The sequence below is a fragment of the Canis lupus genome, chromosome 9 (genome assembly GCF_011100685.1).
Source record: "Canis lupus familiaris isolate Mischka breed German Shepherd chromosome 9, alternate assembly UU_Cfam_GSD_1.0, whole genome shotgun sequence".
NCBI classification, from domain to species: domain Eukaryota; kingdom Metazoa; phylum Chordata; class Mammalia; order Carnivora; family Canidae; genus Canis; species Canis lupus.
The window spans coordinates 12,722,327-12,745,395 of record NC_049230.1 but is presented as its reverse complement, the minus strand read 5'-3'; the positions used below and the strand labels follow the sequence as shown (position 1 = coordinate 12,745,395).

Genomic DNA, 23,069 nt, shown 5'->3' with positions numbered 1-23,069 from the left:
TAAACGCACAAAGATGTATGCATGTCTGTATATCTATATCATGTGTCCTGTAATGTCTTTATATACTATACTAGTAAGATCATTTCTATATTCTAATCCTGATAATTAATTTATCATGAATCATGCCCCAGAGCACAGGCAGAAATATAGAGCTATTCTGTGGTGTCAAGGTAAGAGTTTCCAGAAAAGAGATACTCCTTTATTATTATTATTTTAGGATGACAGTAGAGAAACTTTCTTTTTAGTACTACCCTTATAATAACTTGGTGTTCTCTCTTTTAACCAAGTTACCAAATGTTACATTGGCAATATTGGGACAAACCAACCTCCTCCTAATAAGATGGAATGAAAAAGGACACAGTGTCATGTTAGTGTTAATCTTGCCAAAATGTAGTAAGTCTAGTCATTAGGAAACATCAGACAAATCCAAATTGGGAGACATTTAATGATTGGCTGTGCTCTTCAAAAATGTCGAGATCAAGAAACACAAAGGCTGTTCTAGATTAAAGGAGATACAGTTGATATGATATCTACAGGCAGTTTGTGAATTGGATCTTGAATTGGGCAAAAATAGAAATAAATATCATTATTGTGATAATTGATAAAGCTTGACTGTAGATTGTGCATTAAGTAATGTTATTGTGTTCTATTACATTGCCTGGTTTTGATAATGACTGTGGTTGTGGAAGATAGCATCTTTGTTTTAAGGAAATATACAGTGAAGCTTTTAGGACAAAGAAGCATGATGTCTCTAGCTTTCTCACAAATGGCTTAGAAAATAGTTTTATGTACAAGTAGATATAGATATAAGAAATGATAAAGCACATCAGGCAAAATGTAAACAGTTTGTGAATCTAGATGGAGGCATATGGGAATGCCTTCTAATATTATTGCAACTTTTCTTTAAATTTAATATTATACTAAAGCAAAAATTATAGCAGAAAAATCAAATTTAGACATATCTCTATGGTTGCAAGAACAGAGATCCATCAAGCTTCCCTGAAATAAAAAGGAATACAAAAACCTTCAAATTCAAATATGCCTAGTGTCATGGAGACTATTAGGGCCTGAGTTTGCTTAGTGAATATTTCAGATGCTGTGTGGCTTCTAGTCTTTGCGGTGTTGGTTATGTGCTTTGCTGTGTTCTGTATAATGGATTCATCTGCTTTCTCTTGGTTCCTGCCCCTCTAGAACTTATTTGTTCCCCAAAGTTGCTAACTTGCTATTCTACTTTCAGATTCTTAAGAGAGAGCATTTGAATGATTATTCTCCAACTAATGGATTGGTTAAGCATATGTCAGGTGTTTATTCCTAATCTGGTCAACCAGGATTGAAAAGTGGGACAGATGGGGAGGAGGTGGATTGGGTTATGGCTACATAGTTCCATGGCATTTAAGGCTGATCCTCAGAAGCCAGGGTATGACAAATTCTCTCGAAGGTGTTGTGGAAATATATGGCAATGAATTCTGTCTCCTGTATATGCCCAGCTTGCTTATATTGCTTTTTGAGTTTATTTTTCAATAGAGTCCTAAAATGCTTCTGTTTAGGATCTTCATGTAGACTTAGATCACCCAGTCCCCTTTCTGCTAGAATGAGGAAGAAGTGACAAAGGGAGTTAGAGGCAAAAGAATGGAATCATTAAGTATTTCTTCCTTTTGTGTAGTAAATGGATGACTGCTGCCCTCTCCACCGCTCAGTGTTTAAAACATCATGAGACTGTGTTAACTTTGTTTGTAAAAGTTTTAAATTTCATTTTACTATGTTGATTTGATCATGCATGTTTATCTTAAGTTCAGATTCATTACTTTTTTGAAATAGCAATTGAAAAATATAAAGTGTTTCAAACATTTTCAAGAGAGTATTTTGACAGTACATTTGTATTATTTTAAAAGAAAATTTTCCTGAAGGTTGTAGACTAATTTTTTTGAGTACCTACTTTTGTGCCATGTAGTGTTCTAAATGTAGCTACTTAAATGATACTATTAAAATAAGCTTCACTGCTCATTGAGGTAAGGATAATTAATCTTAACTAGCAGGAGAGGAAATAGAGTCTCGAAATGGTGACTTGCCCAAAGTCACAATAGTTAATGTAGTGGGAGGAGAATTCGCAATAGAATTGAAGTCTGTCAGACTCTAGTGTATATATTCTTTCAAAGGGTAAGGGCATCAGATGCTCCCAAACTTTTACATTTGAGATAATCAATTTCATGTTATTCATCTTAAAACCTGCCACTATTTTAATTCTGAGTTGTGCCGGTTATTATCTACAAGGATTGGTTACATTTTTGACTGGCTTTGCTTAGAACACTGGTACAGTAGATATTGGTTTGATAAGGATAGGGGTTGTTAATGAATGCTCAAAAGGAGATCAAGTTACTTCCTTGAAGTAGTTGGAATCTACGACTCCAGGAGATAGAACGGAAGATCTATTAAGAGAAATGTGTAATTATCAGTAATATGCCATAATTGTGGACATCCACTCTCAACTTGTCATAATTAAGTATGTAGGTAAATAAGAGTAGTTTTAATGAGCATGTAGATATGAGAATAAAACAGTAAAAAGGTTAAATAGAGACTCAAAAATAGTAAACAAAGGCTGAACTACTTTGGGATTTAGCAAAAATAACTTCTTTTGAGGGGTGGTAGGAGGGGGGATAACTGCTGAATCTGTATTTAGTAGTCTCAGTTTTGCCTTTCCAGTGAAATGTATTTGAAAATTAGCCTGGAAGTAAGCAAAGAATGTCACCAATGTGTTGGTGAAATGATGTGATCGCTAGACCAGTGACTATAAGAAAAAAGTGGAAAGTGATACTCTCACATCGGGAATTATTTTAGTTTAATTGTGTGCTTTTGCCAAAGGGAAAAAAAGTATGTTAATAACACCTTTAAAATGTTTTTCTTGAAGTTGGACATAAAAACAAAAATGTTGGAAGCTAAATGTCATGAGGAGAAGCTTAAACTGCAGCAGAAACATGATGCCGATGTTCAGAAGGTAGGGTATCTGCTATAATATTCTTGTATTAATATTGAATACTCAGAATAGTCTAGCTCTTGTGACCATCATCCCACCATCCATTTATTTATGTACTTATAACTGTGCTATAAATGGAATTGGTTAAATTAATAATTTGGCAAAGCTGACCTGTAAACTTCATTTTCTAAACAAATGTATTTAAGTAAATATCCTTATAGCTTGCATTGTTTGTTAGTTCTTCCTCTGATGTTTGAAGGCTGGACTTACAGTCTGTAATTATTACCTTTTGTAAAAGCTGAAGTAAGACATCAGCTGTAAACACTAGTGTTTGTTTTAGTCTGATACTTTTTTGGGTTTCTGGAAATTAACATTTTCTTTTTAATTAGAAAAGGAACTTTTGTATTTAGTTCTGTTTGGTATAGACTGCATGTATCATGATGGTAGCACTGAATGTAGGCTTCTTTTTTCAGTAGTTCATTGGAATTTATGCCTTTTAATGTTTCAATTTGTTTTTTTAAAGAAAACTTATTTTTCTTAATGGGCACAGCACCAATAAGCAATTTATAGTTATCCTACTTGGAATTTGAATGAATGTTAGTCTATTTTAGTATTGTTTAAAAAGTTGTGTGATGTTTTTACATATTTAATACATGAAGATCAATCCAAATAGAAACTTGGCATTTACTGTTTCACAATGAAGCCTGATCCTGCCTCACAAAACTGAGTGACAGAGATGGTGGCAGAGACTTGAGGCCACACATCACATATCCACACTTTCTCAAAAGCTGAAAATATATTAATATTTAGTCAGGTGCCTATTTGGCTCTTTTTCTTTCAAAGCAACAAGAGGGAAACCACGGATTGAAAATTAGAAAGAGAAAAATATTGAATCCTTTTCCTTCTTCTTTCTTTCCCATTCACATTTTAAAGGCCAGTATTACTTTCTGCTCTTACTAGAATTTTACCTTAGCTTAAATTGGATAGATAAAAACAGCTCTATGTCACAAATATGTTAGAGATTTATAATGTAACTTTAATATAACATAATGTATATCCAAATGAAATAGAATCTAGTGATGTATAAGATAAACAAGTATAAAAATAAACTTGGAAAAATCATAGTAATAGAGTTTGAAATAGGCTCCTTGGTATGTCCGTTACAAAAATCTATTCTAAGAAAAACATTTAATAATAAAATTCTTTCCAGGAATTCCTCTTTTAAAATAAATTCTGCGTGAAAAAAGAAAGCAATGCAGCTAGTTTGAAACGCCAGGTAAAATATAAATAAAATCCTTGACCTTATGCCAGATTTGGAAAGTATATTCATCGGTTTGTTGCTTGGATGGCATTTTCTAAGTGTCAGAAATTGGGGAGGAACAAAATTAGAGTTTTTTATCTTTTTGTGGACATTTTTTCTTTTTATGCTTGTTTATGAACATTAGGATCAAACTAGCTCCTTTTCTTATTTACCAATCATTCTTAGAGTTTGAACTAAAACTTTTACTGATAGTAAAAGCACTAAGAAAAAGTTAGATGTTTGTGAATAATGCCTCCTGCCATTTAACAAAAATTTTTAATTTATTTTTTTCTGCCATTTTTTTTTTAAAGCTGAATTTGGGTGTATAGGAAATATACTCTAACTATAAGAAAAATGGATATTCATACTTCTGCCTCAATTTGGTTTTCTTTTTTCCCCTTTGTTAGCACATTTTTTGTCCTACTTGCTGGCTACTATGTTTTGGTTATTTCTCTATTTTTTTGGGGGGGGGGATACGTGTGTGTAGATATATTTAGAAGTATAAAATCATGATTTAATCTTATAAAATGATTCATTTTAAACTTCTGACATAGTACAATTAATGATGTAAAAAATTCATGCAATTTTTGGCTTGTTTTGAACTTATTTTTTGATTCATAATAGCAGAGCTAGATATAAAAGAAGCTTATTATAGCACATCTTCCCATGTATCTGGGATTCTTGTTATTATGCGTGAAAAAGAAAGGACACCAGAGGGAGGATCCAGGGGACCACTCATCTGAAGATGTTCTGTCCCAGTGCAGTGGGGAGGGGATTTTGCTGAGCCAACATGCCAATTTTCTGATGGTTTCTCTTTGCTACCTTATGACACTTTAATCTCGGAATTATATCTTAGAGACTCACCTAATTTATTATTTAGATTCTCAAGAATTGATACATTAGAATTGGAAGCTGATAACATATTTCTTTCAGTAATCAATTATTGTATTTGATATTTCCTCAATGCACTAAAATATAATTTTTACATCTTTTTTGGGAAACCATTAATGGGATTAGCTGAGATAGACTTGCAAAAAATATTGTGCTTGTTTTAAAAAGTTATGTGTCCTATGTATAAAAAATAGTTTACTAAAGCATTTTAAATTCATTTGCAGATTTTAGAAAGAAAGAATAATGAAATAGAAGAATTGAAAACTTTATACAAAAAGAAACAATATGAAATGGAGGAGACTATTAGAAAACTTGAAATGAAAGGTGATGTTTTATTACATTAGTTTTTAAAAAGCATTCGCATTTTATTTTATTGGCTATATAAAGTAAAATTTTATTTCTGACATGGGGATATTTCTGTGGATTTTCATATGTATGAGGAAAAACTGTGGGTGTGTATGAAGGCATGTGGTGTGATGTGTGTGTGATGTGTATGTGCAGGTGGTATGTGTATATGTGCGTATATGTATGGGGTGTGGGATATGTGTATATATGGATGTGTGTGTGTGTATGGGGTACATGGGGTAGGTGTGTGTGGGTGTGTGTATGTGGTATGTGGTGTGTATGATAATGTGGTGTGTGTATATATGTATGTAGGATATGGAGTATGTGATTTGTGTATGTATATGTGTGTATGGTGTGTGTGTGCATATGGGGTACATGGGGTATGTGGGATATGGAGTATTTCATGTGTATGGTATATGTGTATGTGAATGTGTAGGTATGTGGGATATGGAGTATGTAGTGTGTGTATATGTGCATATGTTGTGTGTGTGTATGTACGCACATGGGGTGTGGTGTGTGTGTGTGTGTGGTGGCGGTAGTGGTAGTTGGTTTGGTTAAGGAGTTGGATGAGTCTGTCACTCTTCCTCCCTCTTCTTAACGCTCTCTCTCCTTATTGGACTGGAACTGCCCTGGGTGGGTTATAGATTAGAGCTTACTGGCTTTCACAGGGAAGTCTAGGGAAATTACTCCTGTTGGTCTAATAAAATTCAATGCATTAATTATCTACTTTAAGCTTTGTGGTATATGCTGGCATTGTGATTGACAGAACAAACATTTAAAAAGTATTCCCCCTTTATACTTTCATTACGAAGGAAGAGAAAGCATGTAATCAAGTGTAAAATCGACTATGACTGTAGGTTACAAAATTGAAATGCAACAGTGGTCAGAGAGAGTGAATGTTGAAAATATGTTTTGGAGAAAGGAACTTTAAAAGTTTTGTCAGATTTGTTTAGTTTGAAGAGTTTCGAGTACAGGGATAGGTATATACTGTGTTGTCAGGTATGGGGAGGATGCTGCTGAACCGCTGGGCTCGAGTGGATATCCTATACCATTAGGAGGATTGAAAAGGACTAGACATGGGACTTGGCCTGACTTAACCATGACCTTGAGTTTCAGACTTTGAGGTTTCAAGTTTACCTGTAGATGTTGGGAAGTCAGAGAAGATTTTTGAGAGGTGAGCTTTAGGACCTCATGTTTTAGGAAAGTAGCCTGTTAACGGTGGGTGTGCCAAACAAGGTGAGGCTTGTTTCTAGTTTGTTATAATAAAAGCAACATGGAGGTGGGGTAGAGAGAGAAAGAAAAAGAGAGAGAATGCATTCTACTTATTAGAAACATGGGCTCTAATCCCAGTTCTGCTGTTTCAGTGTCTGCTATATGACATCAGGAAATTTCTGGGCCATGGCTTAACCATTATAAAATGGTGAGGTATAAAATCCCTTCCAACTCAAGGATGTTCTGCTTCCATGTTTCTGTGACTTTGCATGTGAGGTGATAAGGACCTAGAATGCCTAAATGATGGTGAGGGTGAGGAGGGTAGTGAGAGTGGAAGTGAAGAAGATATTTTGGAGGATTTGGTGAAGGTAAGGTATAGGCGATGGGAGAGGTTTCTGTTTAGGGTTTCCATATGGAACTTACTGGCTCTCTCCCAAACCACCAAGCCTGAATGTATCTGAGAGGATGGTAATGCCCTTGAAATATAGGGTGGCAATTACATATACAAGTAAATTAATAAAATATATATTTTTAGGTTTATTTCCAGCCTTAAACGTTGGTGGGAGTAATTAGAAATTTGTTCAGGTTCTTTCGCCAAATATCAGTGGCTACAAAAATATTTAAAATTTTTTTTCTAAGTTTTCGTTTCTTACTCTGATTCAAACCAGGCAATTTAAACATGCCTAAGGTTTAAAAATAATATTTCCTAAGACTTTTTGAATTGCAAACAGATCTTAGTTTTAATTTTGGAATTGTGAAGTAAAATGTTGTAGGTGCTAAAGACTATATGGTTAGCTTGGATCATTTGCCTGTTTCCCTCCTGTGTTACATAGTTGAGATACATGAGTGAAAGAAGTTTCTATGTAAATATTTATGAAAATTTTGCAATCTTATAGTAAGTGAGGAACATGTTCAGTAAGCTAGGAAAATAGTACATTCAAGCAAACATACAACTGAATTTACTTTACCCTCCAGAATTTATTTTACATGAATATATTAAACAAATTTTCACTTAAATCAGCAGTAATTCAAAGCATTTTTAAAAAAGAAGATAGAAATCTAGATGATTTATAAGGAAAATGTTTTATACAATTTAAAGCCTATTTTGTTTCAGTAACATAAACCTTGGCAATGATTTTAATGTATCTAGGAGTGATGATATATTGAAATGATGGGTTCCTTCATCTGTATTCAGGATATATCTTTTTGAGTACTTGCCTGTATGGTAGTGTTTGTTATGCCTTGCAGATAAAAAGTTGAGATATCTTTCTCCTTGGGAGTTAGGCAAGTAAACCATTGTAACATATTAAAAGTGATAAGTGATTTATTGGAGAAATAGATGAGGTTCCCTGGGGATAAAGAGGAGTTTCTTCCTGTCTCTGCAAGGGAGAAATCTGGTTGGTGAATAGTTCATAAAGAAGATGATCCTTGAGTTGCAACTGAGGATAGGTAGGGGTTTTTTAACAAGGGAGGGATGGGCATTCCACATAATAAATGATCACAGTTAGGCAGTGAAAGAATGTGGCCTCAGGAAGCTGTAGATAGGTTGGTGTGTTTACAATACAAGGTTAAAAATACGGAGGTGGTGAGAGATATGGCCAGGAAGTAGTCACATCATGTAGAATTGTTTTCCATATTAGAGATTTTTGGCTTTTACCTTTTAGGTGAGGGAAGCTGTAGAAAGATTTCAAGTCTAGGAGTAACGGTTCTGGGGTTGTGCTATAGAAGGTCCTCTTCAGAGCAATGGAGGACCCACTGGGAGAGAATGATATGGAGGTCAGAACACTGTTAAAATCACCTACAGAGTGATAAATAATGGATTCAACCAAGGCTTTGGTAGTAGGAATGGAGGAAGGAAGGACTAAGAGATACTTTAGACAATTGAGAAGACTGGCAGAAAATGAAATTATCTGTTAACTGTTAAACCATATTTTTTGTCATCAGACTCTTATGAGGTAGCTAGAATTGGCTTAACTATGTTTCCATCATTTTTGACAGTTCAGACCCTTATACGTGACTGTCAAGTTATCAGAGAAACCAAAGAAAACCAGATTACGGAGCTAAAAAAGATGTGTGAACAGAGTACAGAATCTCTGAATAATGATTGGGAAAAAAAGGTAAGCGTCATAAAATAAAATAATGATGGAAAATACAAAGGTTTATGCCTCAAAGTAATATATTTAATTATAAAAATAATGAATGTTTACAGAACATACAGAAAAGCATGAAAAAAGAAAATTAAAATAACTTAAAATTTAAGACCAACTGTCTAGAAATAGCTGCTGCTCATGTTTTGGTATATTTTCTCTAGTCTAATGGCTTATAAAGTAGTTTTCACTTAGAAAATTTACTTTTGACTAATTCTTTAATTTCATTTTCTGAATTTTTTGTTATAGCATATGGATTTTAAGAAAAATTAGGGAAAAAGCAGTAAGATAATTTTTGGAAATTTTACCTTTTTAATTTTGGACTTAGGCCACTGGATCATTTCTTTTCTGAAATTTCAGATAACACAATATTTATAGTATAAACTTATTTTTGATGTAAACAAAATCAGTAGTGGATGGGTTATTCTTGGAGAAGCATTTAATTTAATTAAGAAAAATATTTTCATATAGTTTAGTAGTGCCAAGAGAAATGTAATAAAAATACTTCTTATTTACGAATCTCACATAGTCATATAGTACTTTCACTTAGGAGCCCTTAGCCATTAGTTCAAATTACAATATGTGTTTAAAATAAATTAGGTATGTCACTTCTTTTGAGGTATTCTATCATAAAGATAACTCATATTGTTAACTCATATTTCTCTTAATTATGGTCTGAATTCAAAATATTTTACTGACAGTTACAAGTGTCGTTCCAAGCAGATACTGTTGGTCTGAAATATGTCCTGGTGATGGCAGCTTTAGGATGAGTCTGGGAAGTACACTGCAGATATATTAGGATGCATAGAGTGATCTCTTTTCTGATTTTATTTTGTCAATTTCTGTGTTTTTTTCCTCTTTCTCTTTTTTCGGTTTTATGTATTCTATAAATCTGGCATATTTTTGTGTTTGTTGCAGGTGCATTGTGTATATAGCAGGACCCCTTCCTTCTTTTGCCTGAATTCCCTAGTTCAGTTTAAATTGCCAAGTATTGGAAAAGTCTGCTGTGTTCAAGGATACATTTTATTTCTTCAGTTGGATTAACAAGTCTCTCTTACAGCTGCCTAATAATTAGTGGATATGAATGTTCTGCAAACGTGATTGAAAGTCTTTTTTTATGAAGTACAACTGCATGTAAATATGAGAGAAAATGTGGTGCAAGATAGGTACCAAAAATTAATAAGCAGAGGATAGATGTGCTTTGTGATTTATGTAGTTATTTGTTAAAAAATTATTAAGCATCTACATGGACAGGTGGTATGAGTGTGCATACATGTGCATGTATATTTATACACATGGGTGTATGGTGTGTGTGCGTGTGCATGTGTGTATGCTTGTGCCCGTGTGTGCATGTACTCCATAATGTCCCTAATAGAAATCTCCATCCCACCTTTTTCATTCCAAGTCCGTTATACAACTACCTAGTTAAGATCTCTCCTTGACCTGAATCTCATCATTCTCTCCAAACCTCATTTTCTTCCTTTGTTGCTAAAATGATCTCCTCCTAGGGCTTTTCCCTGATTTCCTCTTCCCTGTGGCAATGCTATCTGCCCAGCTGCTTAGACTCTTCTTTTTGCCTTACCTATTACATCCAGTGACTTGCTAAATTCTACTTGTTTTGTTCACTCTACTTGTTTTGTTTTTCACCGCTGTTTCCTCTCTAGTTCCAGAGACGATCACCCTTTCCTATATTTGCTCTAACTGGACTCTCTGCACCTCTTTAGTCCATGCCCCGTAATAATACACCACACTGATGGTCTTTCTAACACATATCTGGTTTCCCTAACCACCATGTTTAAATCACTCCAGTGGTTTTCGCAGTGGGAAATTTATGTGGCTCTTCATAACTGAGGCTGTCTCTTTCAAGCCTCACCTTCTGTCACTACACTTGTACTTTTGTACTAGTTTCATGGAACTTTCCCAGTTATCTGACTATCATGTTCTTTCTAATGTGTGGGCCTTTAAAAACATTGAAACATTGAATTATGATTCACATACCATAAAATTCATCCTCTTAAAATGTGGGTACAGTTTAGTGGTTTATACTTACAAGGTTGTGTGACCATCATCACTATCTAATTTCTAGGACATTTCTGTCACCCTAGAAAGAAACCCATTGCCAGTCAATTTCTGTTTCCCCTTCCTCCAGCCTCTTGCAACCACTAATCTACTTTCTGTCTCTAGAGTTTTGCTTATAGAATCACATGCCATGTGGCATTTTGTGACTGACTTCTCTCACTTACCATGTTTTTTTTGAGTTTCATCATGTTGTGGTATGAATCAAGAGTTCAGTCAGCATTAAAGCTGAATAATCTGTTGAATGGATATACTGCATTTTGTTTATCCATTCATCAGTTGGTGGGCATTTGAATTGATTTCATTTTTTGGATATCATGAATAACGCTACTATGAAAATTTATGTACAAGTTTTTGTCTGAACATATGTTTTCATTTCTCTTGGCTATTGTTTGGGGAAAAACACTGCTTGTGTTTTCCTTCACTCATATATTCATAATACTTCTGACTCCATATATGTGGGTTTTCTACACATCAGGCGATTTTCTTGGATACCAACTGGATGTCCTGTAATTCAACTAAATTTGATACTGTTTGCCTAGACTTAGTTGGTGTCAGATCCTACAAGATAAGGGCTAAATCCCACATCAGATGTCAATCAAAAGTCCCAGATTGTTGCCTGTACTTCTTACCAAACAGCTATATAGTAGTAGCAGAAGCCCTTCTTGGATTCTGTGATTTGCTGGAATAGCTCACAGAACTTAGGGAAACATTACTTACATTCATTATTTTATTATAAAGGATATAATAGTAGATACTGATAAATCACCAGATGAAAAGATACACAGGGCTAGGGGCAGAGAATTTCCATGCCCTGTCCTGGCACACCACTCTCACATGAGTACCTTCATGTGTTCACCAACCCAGAATCCCTCCAAATCCCAAACTTTTAAGATATTTAGGGAGGCCTTATTATGCAGGCATGAGCAACAGTAAATTTAATATTCAGCTACTCTTCCCTTCCTAGAGGGTGGGGAGTAGGGCTGAAAGTTACAAGCTTCTAATCTGGCTTGACCATCTAGATCACCAGCCCCCATCCCAGGAGCCCATCAAAAGTCACCTTATTAGAACCACACAGACTTCTTTCACCTAGGAAGTTCTACGGGATTTAGGATCTCTAAATCAGGAGCCAGGGTCAAAGACCAAATATTAGAACAAAAGATGCTCCTAGTACTCTTATTACTTAGGACATTACAAGGATTTTAGCTTTGTGCCATGAAGTGGGGGCACAGACCAATATATGTAATTTTCTGTCATTTCACAGGTATATACCTAGTAGTGGAATCTCTGAGTTACGTGGTAATTCTGTGCTTAACATTTCAAGGAACTGCCTGTTTTCCAAAGTGGCTACACCATTAACCTGTGGGCTTTTACAGTACTTCCCCCATCTATTTAGACAGATTGCTGTTTTCTCTGGGTCCCTTCTAGCATGAGGCAACTACATGGTCAAATGTACATATATAGGATGCTGGTGTCCATATGTAGGATGCGGGGAGGGCCTTCTGCATCCCCTGTACCCATTGCCAAACCCTGACTAAAAAAATGTATAGATCTCCTCATTATCAGTGCTCTGGTGGCATCCTGATGGCTTAATAAACCTTAGCAAGGTCTGTACTTCAGAGCATGACAAATATTTGCTGCTAAAACAGTATATCACTCAGGGGAATATTTGCCCTTTAAAGCCTCCCAACCAAGTTGCCTGGACTCCAATTCATTGGTAGGTTTGGGAAAGCTCTCAGTGATGTATTATGCCTTGTATGTGGTGGATACTAATAAAATTTCTGGATGAATACTGGAGTATTAGTCATCTCCAGTCAGATTATTAGACTACATACACCTGTTTGATCCTCAAAAGTATCAGCCAAATTAGAGCATACTTGTTTCTGCTGGTATCATGTTTACCCTTGCAGTCTTAACTATAAATTCCCTTGATGAAATAACTCTGACTTATAGACACACCTTCGGCTTCAGCAGGCACAGTCCCCGTGTAAATCAATTGTGGGATGCACCTGAGAATCCCAAAGGCACTAATGGATGACTAGATATAGTAGATTTGTAACTTTTGGTAGGCATATGTCCTAGGACCTCTGGGAGACCACAAACAAACCACTACAACATGATTAAAGCCACAAAATGCTAAGTGACCCTTTCGATCATGTCAGTCAACAGCGCTGAAATTTAGGTGCAGTGGGCTTAGCTACATTCATGTGCCAGCTAAGAGACTGACCTTTGACTATCAGACATTATTACACCAATTTAAAACAGACTTTGGCAAAAAATATAAACACAACATATCAGGGATTTTGGGGACCACTCAAAAATAGCCCAAACTAAAAAAAAAAAAAAAAAAAAAGTCCAAACTGCATATGTTAAATTTGTGAAACCCAAGGGTCTTCTTTTGTGTGGCTGTTGCTGAGCCACTCTTCCTGTTCCCCTAGAAATGAGAAAAGTTCTTGAGGCTCTTCCCAGTAATGGGCTCAATTACTGACTGCATTCTGCCTCGAGTTCCTACCATCTCTCAGGGTTTTCCCTGTTCTTTCAGTATCTTCTCAGTCAAATCAGAATCTACATGCATGTGTCTCTCCTAGTCATGAATGGGTTAATCAAATCTTTTAAACTCTTCTTGACTTCGTGCCCCCACCCCTGCCCCAGGTGAGTGAGCCTGGGGTTAGGTGCTGGGTTGGAGGTGGAGTGGGGAGTGGAGGTGGGGGTAGGGGTGAGGAGGTTGGTGGTAGAGGATAGGAGTTAGGCTCAGAATTTCACTTTCATTAAGATAAGTGAGGGAATGCCCCTAGGCTGGGAACAGATTTTTAACGCCCTTTGAAAGCTAGCCACTGAACCATGTTTTCTTTACCTTAAATTGATATTTTGTTGTTTCATCCATTTAAATGATGGATACATTATCTTCATAAAGACCTATATACAAGACGACAGGTAGTATACAGTTCTACTTAGAGAACTCTTTTCCTATTTGATTTATAAATGACATCTTTAAATCTACTTTTGTATAGATTATGGAATGGGTAAAAATAGTTTCTTGTCAGGGGTTAGGGTGAAGGAAAAACATTTTTAACATTACTCTTATACAAAATTTTGTGCAAATGGGATGAAAATCTTGGCAGTGAGATAATATTCCTAGTCAATAACAATATTATAAGTATTTCTATTTCCTGATTTTCAGGCAAATACTAGTGTTGTTTAGCTGAGGCATTGTGTTATCTGTACGATTTATTTACTATTTCTACCTGAAGTAGATAATTCCCTTTAATATTTGTTTATTCATTAAAATTTTCAGCTCAGGGAAGTGAAGAAAAAAGTTGTTTCTTTTTTCTTTAAAGATTTATTTATTTTAGAGAGAGAGAGAGAGAGGAAGAATCTCAAGCAGACTCCCTGCTGATCATGGAGCCTGATGCAGGTCTCTATCTCTCAACCCCAACATCATGACCTGGGCCAAAGTCAGGAGTTGAATGCTTAACCGACTGAACCACCCAGGCACCATGAAAAAAACTGTTTATTAATCATGCTCTATATATCTTTACTTCAAATGTTTATTTATGAGTTTTATATCTTTTGTTGTTCAGGACCAAATAAATAGAGAAATATAAGAAAACATTTTTTTTCTGAATTGCAAAGTAGTCTCTTCTATCTTTAATAATAGTAAAAGAGTCACTTCTTGAATTCACTGTGTAGCTCTACAATGCTGTCGCAGAAATGGAAAAGGAAAAGTTTGATCTTCAAAAGCGGCACACGGAAAATATTCAAGAATTGCTCGAGGACACAAACGTGCGTCTGAATAAAATGGAGGGTGAATACATGGCACAGACACAGTCCACGGTGAGTCTTTTTTTTCCTTTTCTTGCCGTTTTAAGTAGCTATCCTATTAATCTCCATGACTCCATGCTTCCTCGATGTGTGCAGTGCATAAATAAATGTGTTATAGAATTAAAAAAAAAACGTTTTATCTTCTGACTTGATACAAAATTATATGCGACAATGGACAGCTCTTGAAGTCTGCTGTGGGATTTTGCTCTGGATTGTTCAGTGCCACTTTTTTTTTTTTTTTTTTTTTGCTTAACCCCCAGAGGCCTTGATAAATCTTTTTTCTTGTTTTTTCACTGACTTTTAGGCTAGAGATCCTTCCTTCCTGTCTCCCTCCCTCTCTCTTTCCTTCTTTCTCTCTTTCTTTCTTTCTTTCTTTCTTTCTTTCTTTCTTTCTTTCTTTCTTTCTTTCTTTCTTTCTTTTTTCTTTCTTTCTTTCTTTCTTTCTTTCTTTCTTTCTTTCTTTCTTTCTTTCTTTCTTTTTCTTTCCCTCTCTCTCTCCCTTTTTCTCCTTGTTTGTCTTTCTCTTTTCTTTTAATTTCATTTTGTTTTGTTTCATTTCAACTTGACCGAGGGACCAGACCCAGATATTGCATGGATAAACCCTAAAAATTCCCTTCCTGAAAAGATGGAGAAGGAAGTCACCAGAATTCACTGCAGAGTGACCAGTAGCTTTCTCTAAGGAAACATGAAGGATTCCCCTCAAGAAAGGAGAATTGGGGAAGCAGCAGGCTGCAGAGGGTAGGTCTGAGAGAGTGAGCATCTTCAGCCTTTGAGAAGGTTGGCTGACTTCCTAAAATATGTAAGCCTGAAACAGGTAGGCTCATGGGCACATGGTTGGGGCTCCTCATATGTGAGGCAAGTACACTTCATCAGTCTTGTTCCTAATATATGATATGACCTTGCAGAATGGTAGAGCCTCATGTACTAGGCTTGAACACAGTTCTCATTTTCCACTCATGGTTCACCCCAGCCAGCCTGGCTTGGCCATGTACTTCCTTGAATTTAAAGCTGTGGAATTTGAACAAGAGTCAGTTACTTAGGCTTATCTTGGAGATCCCTAGACCAGTTCTACAGACTATCTCACAGGGTTAAAGAAATGGGAAGCAGGATCCATAGTGATTTGGAATTTGGGCTTTAGGGTCTTGGGTTCAAATCCCAGTTTACTAGCTTGAGTGCCATGTAAGTTCTTCATTCACATGGTAATTTTCCTCATCTGTTGGATAGGATAACAGTAGTACAGCGTAATATATGTTGTTGGAAAATTTTTATTTTTTATTTTTTTTATTTTTTTATTTTTTATTTTTTTTTTTATTTTTTTAATTTATTTATGATAGGCACACAGTGAGAGAGAGAGAGGCAGAGACACAGGCAGAGGGAGAAGCAGGCTCCATGCACCGGGAGCCCGATGTGGGATTCGATCCCAGGTCTCCAGGATCGCGCCCTGGGTCAAAGGCAGGCGCCAAACCGCTGCGCCACCCAGGGATCCCTGTTGGAAAATTTTTAAAAGATTTTATTTAGGGGATCCCTGGGTGGCTCAGTGGTTTGGCTCCTGCCTTTGTCCCAGGGTGTGATCCTGGAGTCCTGGGATTGAGTCCCGTGTTGGGCTCCTTGCATGGAGCATGCTTCTCCCTCTGCCTGTGTCTCTGCCTCTCTCTCTCTCTCTCTGTGTCTCATGAATGAATAAATAAAATCTTTAAAAAAATTATTTATTTATTTGAGAGAGAGATAGCACCAGAGAGAGACCATGTATGGACACAAACTGGGGGAGGGGCAGAGGGAGAGGGAGAAGCCGACTCCCCATTGAGCAAGAGGCCTGATGCAGGGCTCCATCTCAGGACCCCAGGATCATGACCTGAGCTGAAGGCATACCCAACTGAGCCACCCAGGCATCCCTATGGTTGGAAATTTTTAATAATTTAATACACATAAATTAAGTTACATAATAAGTGCTCAATAGCTAATTTAATATTATCTTTGAAAATGTAACATTTAAGAATGATAATCAAGAGAGACATATAAATGAGGACATGATGAATTCAAGAAGTTAACATTTGTTTGAAGATTGTGTTGGCCTCCATCCCCTCCCACAAAAATGATAGTAAAGGGATAAAGAAAAAGGTATAACTCAGAAGGGCAAATAGCATTTGGCAGTAATGAAATTTTTGGAGTTAGAAAGGCAGTGAGTAAACAGAAACTGACTTGTTCAAGAAAGCCGAATCCTAAACTAGCGCTGTAGAAATCTATAAGCAAACTGGGTGATACCAGGGCTTAGGACTCGTACGCACTGGTTGCCTCTGGAAGAGGAGGTGCAAGTGGTACTTCAACACATTGGATTCCTAGAAAGTTTGTTTCAGAAGCCACTATATGTTGATTTTGGGTGCTGGACACAAGAGGATTTATCATACTATTCTTTCTATTTTTATATATGTTTGAAATGTCCCATAATAAAACTTTTTTAATGATAAAATTAGCAACCAAAAACAAACATCTTTCTGCCACCTGCACCCCACCCCTCTTTATGAAGCATGGGATCTTAGCAGAAGACACAAGATTATTTTCTGAAGAGATTTCTTACCACAGCAGTTCTCAAAGTGTGCTGAGCACATCCTGATAAGTCCTTGAGACTCTTTAGAATCTTTTGAGTGGCCAGATTATAGATTGTAACTCTTTCCACCCCCCACTACCCACCCCAATAAAGGAAAAACAACAAAAACTTAGGTCACTTATAAGGGGAAAATATTAAGCTTCTTTCAGATTTTCTCACCTCAGTGTTTGGTGCCAAAAGACGATAGAATAACATGAAGAGAAAAACAGGACAAGAAGCATGGCCTAAAATGGTTTTTAAGTAGAGGATACGAGTAGTTTTGAACATCCAGCATATCTTTGATTTTTATAAATTTTAAATGTCACTCTGATGTCTCTAGATGTGAATTTTTTGGCATTATTGGAGCCCTTTAAATCTGTGTTCAGAGAAATTTATTTCTGTTATTCCTCCAAAAAGATCTGTCCTTCCTACCTCTTAGGTCTTTTCTTTGTTTTCTCTCTTTATATTTCCTTCCTATTCTCTGCTCCTACGATGGTTTCCTGTTCAGATCTTACTCTCACCAATTAATTCTTTAGTAGAATTCCTTCTGCTTTTTGTGTCCTTCTGCTTTTATTTAGCTATTATATATTTTTTCACATCCAGTATTTTCATTTGCTGGTGGCTTCCTCTTCTACCTCCTCCTCTTGTTTTCTTCTTTTTTCAAGCAGAATGCATATATTCACACATCACATATGTGGTAAAGGATAGACATCCAGAATATATAAGGAGCTCCCACAACTCAGCAACAACAGTTTCTGGGGCGCTTTACCCTGAAGCTCACCCCCTCCTCCCTATCAAAAGTATAATAAGCCCAACAGACATATATAGTCTATTACAAAAACATTCCAGGCATTATAGTGGATACTTGGAGCTGTAGTGGTGACCAAAAAGTCCTATCCACAGTGCTCACATTTTTGTGGAAGTGACAGCCAATAAAGAAATATAAATGTCCAGAGGTGTTAAGTGCTCTGATGAAAAAGAATTCAATGTAAGACACACTTTGTAAATGGGGGTGATTTTGTCCTCAAGAGGGTGAGATTGGTTGTTGGGATAAAAAACTTTAGATATTATAATGGTTTGTGAACCTCCATTGGACACAGTTTATAAATGGTAAGTCTGCGGTATTTAAATTTCATGGTAGGAAACAATTAAAAGAAAATATATCTAAAGAGTCTCCTTATTAAGGGGGCAAAATTAAAAGAAAAAAAATAGGCTGAGCTGCACTGGTGTAAGGGGATAGGATAGAAGAGGTGCTACCACAGGTAAGGCAGTCACGGAAAGTCTTTCTGAAGGTGGGGTGTTTACAGAGAGATCCAAGGAAGTATTGGAGGGAGCCATGTGATTATCTGGGAACAGCATTTCAGGCAAAAGGAACAGCCAGTGCAAAGATCCTAACACTGGGATGTGTTTGGCATGTTCTGATAACAGCAAGGGGGCAGTGTAGACCGAGCAGTGGGAGCAGAAGGGGGAGTGGCAGGAAAAGCAGATAGGGCACAAATCAGACAAAGCTGTATAGATGGTTCTGATTCTTCGTTTGTTGTGGTTGTTGTTTTGTTTTTGTTTTTTAAACAGCTTTACTGAGGTATAATTTATATATTACAAAATTATTTTAAAGTGTATACAATTCAGTGAATTTTTAATATATTTGTATTGAATTTCTAATGGGTTGAGCACAAGGAGGTGATTCCATCTGACTAATATTTTAAGCATGTCTCTCTGGCCCTGTGCAGAGAAGAAGTGTAAGGCCCAAGAATGGGAGCAGGGAGACCGATTAGGAAGCTAATTTTTATACTCTAGATAAGAAAGGGGCTGGCATGGACATAGGTATCAGCAGGCAAATGATGATGCTGTTCAGTGCAATGCTGGAGGTGGATCAGGTTTATTAGGGTAAAAAATAAAATCAAGAATTTATTTTCTGGATAACCAGTATAACGATGCATTCAAAGTCACGAACAAACACCAAACTTGTATCTGAAATACATTTTTGTCATCTCAGCATGCTAAATTTTTGCAAACATGAATTAAACATCTTAATTTTGTAAGTTGAAATTTGTGAAACATATTGATTGCCTAAAACGTTGACTATGTAGTTATATTTTATTAAGTAATATAAGAGCAATATTTTTCACAGTGGAATTTTTAGTTTTTATACATTTGGGATGTAAAGAAAAGTGATGCTTTGGAGCTAAGCGGTTATTGTCAGGGAAACTTCATTCTATTTTTAATGAAAGTTGAAGTTAAAAATTAGCATTCAAACCTTGTCATTAGGTAACAGTAAATATAGAGAAAAATGGACAGAGTCTGTCAGCAGGATTGAATTTAAGAATCATCAAAACTAGACAGATCTTGCTGAGCAGCTCCTGATTTAATAATTAAATAAGATAGAGTTCAAGGCATGGCTTAAGATGAAAGACGGGACTGTCACTGAGAATTAGTTTCTCTGTTTTGTTCTTTCAGGCTTTTTCTTTTCTTTTCTTTTCTTTCTTTTCTTTTCTTTTCTTTTCTTTTCTTTTCTTTTCTTTTCTTTCTTTTCTTTTCTTTTCTTTTCTTTTCTTTTTTCTTTTCTTCTTTTCCTTTCCTTTCCTTTCTTTTCTTTTCTTTCTCTTCTTTTTTCTTTCTTTCTTTCTTTCTTTCTTTCTTTCTTTCTTTCTTTCTTTTTTTGTTGAGTCTTGTTTTTTTTAATTGCCATTTGTTTTAAGCAGATGACTTATATAGATTATTAGACTTATGTCCTTTGATATTGGCAAGGATTTTCATGTGTGAAATTCATAAAACATGTAAACAGTGAATTTTTAAAATAAGATATTAGAACTTACAAATATGAAAATTATAGCAAAATTACCAGATGCTTGGGAAGGTGACAGCTGTAAAATATAGGGCTCTATTCATATCAACACTTAGACACACTGGAAGTCTGTGGATGGCTTTGTTGAGATTTTAGGCTCTGTTAGTGGAATTCTTTACTTTTTCCTGTATAATGGATCCTGTTGGCAATCTTGTGAAGTCTATGTAGTCCTTCTCAGAAAAATATTTTTAAATTTAATAAAATGTTAAGATTACAAGGAGAAGAGATTTTATTGAATTACAGTTATGGAAATACTAGTAAGTCAAAGTCATGATAAAGTAATATATATGTTTCTAAACTAATGCAATAAATATCAAGATTTAGCAGTGGGCCTAATAATCATTGTAACTTTTGAATAAGGATGAAGATAAACAATATTTATTGTTATCTTCAGCTATGATTATCTTCAGCTATGATGGACTATACAAATATCTATGATTTCTGTTAGTCATAGGTGTTGCTAGATACTACTTTGGTTTGTTGACTATATTCTTAGGTGAAGAGAAATGCTGAAGGTCAGTTAAAGTAGTGAGAATTAAAATGAGATTTTCTTTTCCATTCTAATTTCCTGACACTCTGAATTGTGTTCATGTACCTGTATCAAGGTTAAAAGCCTCAACCTTAAAGAATATCAAAGGGCCTTAGACATCTGAGTATTTTATTAGCCATTATTAACTGTTGTTAGTAGGGACATGTGATAATTCATGGAGCAACTCATCTCCTCTCTGAGATGGCCTTTTGTAGTTGCCACCAGCATTTCTTCTCCCAGCCTCATAATTATAAAGAAACCCCCAAACCCCAGTTCATCATTTTGAGTTAAATGACGATTTTTAAAAAGTAGATATAATTTTTTTAAAACAGTATTAAATTTACAGAAAATTTGAGAAGATAGTACATAGTTTCCATATATGCCATACTTGGTTTCCTTTATTAATATCTTCCATTCTTTTGGCCCACTTGTTACAACAAATCAATCAGTACTGAGTATTATTATCTAAACTCCCTAGTTTATTCAGTTTTCCTTAATTTTTATGTAATGTCCTGTTGTCCGGGATCTCATGCAGGATGTCACGTTACATTTAGTTGTTAAATCTCCCTAGTTTACTCTTGGTTGTGGCAGTTTCTCAGACTTTCCTTGTTTTTCATGATCTCAACATTTTTGAGGAATGTGGGTCAGGCATGTTGTAGAATGCTCCTCTATTGGATTTTGTCTCATGTTTTTCATATGATTAGACTGGGGTTATGGGTTGAAGCAGTAGGATCCCACAGGTGTAATGTTGTTTTCATCACATCATATCAGTAGTATGTGAAATTAATGACATTACTTTAAAAAGAAAAGATTTTATTTGAGAGAGAGAAAAGAGAATAAGACCATGTGCAATCGCGGGGAGGGATGGGAACAAGCAGATTCAGTGCTGGACATGGAGCCTAACTTGGGACTTGATCTCATGACCCCAAGATCATGACCTGAGCCAAAGTCAAGAGTAGGACGCTTAGCTGACTGAGCCACCTAGGCACCCCAATGACATCACTTTTGATATTAATCTTGATCACCTGGTTGAGGTCGTGTTTGTTAGGATTTTCACCATAAAGTTACTCCTACCTTTCCATACTGTCCTCCAAGGAAGAAAGTTACTATGTGCAGCCCATGCTTAAGAAGTAGGGAGTTATGCTCTTCATCCTTGAGGATGGAATATCTATATAAATTGTTTGAAGTTTTTCTGCATGGGAGATTTGTCTCTTCTTTCTCATTTATTCATGTGTTGAATCTTTTATTTATATCAGTATGGACTTATGGATATTATTTATCTTATACTCTGGGTTATAATCCAATATTCCTTCATTTTTTTGCTTAAATTGCTCCAGCTTTAGCCATTGGGAGGTCTTTCACAGGGCTCCTGTGCCCCTTTGACATATCCCCATCAATGTGGATACTGTAAAGAAGATATTAGAAACCAAGATCTGTATGCTAGGTGTGCTCATTATTGATGGGGTGTCTTTTCTTTTATTTTCTTTTACCTGATGGAGCAAGAGAGCATATGTGCATATACTAAACTGTGTACACATGCATTGCTATAAACATTTCTATATGTAACCGTCTGTATGTATATTAAGCTAAACATAATTTCTTACTGATGTCTGTACCTCTAATAAATTACCACATGCAATGTTCTAGCCTTTTCCCAATGTGTATCTGTAAATTCCTAATCCAACAGTGGAAATTTGGCTTCCACCACCTTCCTTAATTGTTACCTAACTGTTGAATTCCAGTATACATGTATACCAGTATCAGAGTTATTAATCCATACCCCTGTAGGAACCAACTTTGAGTATAGTGCTTATGAGCAGTTACTTTTTGCTTTTGGTCTTACAAATTCCACTCATTTTTAAATTGCTTAGACTGTCACTTTTCCCCCATCCCTTCAATGAGTGTTTTTCATATATTTGTAATATAACCAGATACTCTTGTCATAGCCTGTATTTTTCTCTGAGATTCCCAAATTTCTAAATGATTTTTTAACTTTGCATAACATAGGGTTCATTTTTTTTGTGCTTTAAAATTCCATGTGCTTTGACAAATAAATCTTCTCATGTATCCATCATTATAATGTCATACATATTTTCACTGTTCTAAAAAATCATCTGTGCTGTAGTCTTGGCATCCCTAGCCCTTCTCCCTAGAATCCCTGGGAACCACTGATCTTTTTTTTACTGTTTGCATAGTTTTGTCTTTTTCAAAATGTTATGTAATTAGAATCATGCAGTATGTATCCTTTTTAGACTGATTTCTTTCACGAAGCAATTATACACTTAAGGATTCTTCATGTGTTTTTGTGGCTTAAAAGCTCATTTCTTTTTATTGCTGAATAACATTC

The 23,069-nt window shown here is 35.7% G+C and overlaps 1 protein-coding gene across 4 annotated transcripts in view; it reads left to right on the top strand.

Moving 5' to 3' along the window:
- Positions 1-23,069, top strand: part of CEP112 (centrosomal protein 112) — a 399,815-nt gene that overhangs the window by 72,412 nt on the left and 304,334 nt on the right. For all 4 annotated transcript variants that reach the window (XR_005364290.1, XM_038546802.1, XM_038546803.1 and 1 more), the window contains exons 9-12: positions 2,906-2,992; positions 5,387-5,486; positions 8,718-8,836; positions 14,633-14,776. Coding sequence is in view for 3 of the 4 variants with exons in the window: in XM_038546802.1 (XP_038402730.1) it covers positions 2,906-2,992; positions 5,387-5,486; positions 8,718-8,836; positions 14,633-14,776 (450 nt within the window). In the remaining variant the exon portion in view is untranslated. The remainder of the gene's footprint in view (positions 1-2,905; positions 2,993-5,386; positions 5,487-8,717; positions 8,837-14,632; positions 14,777-23,069) is intronic.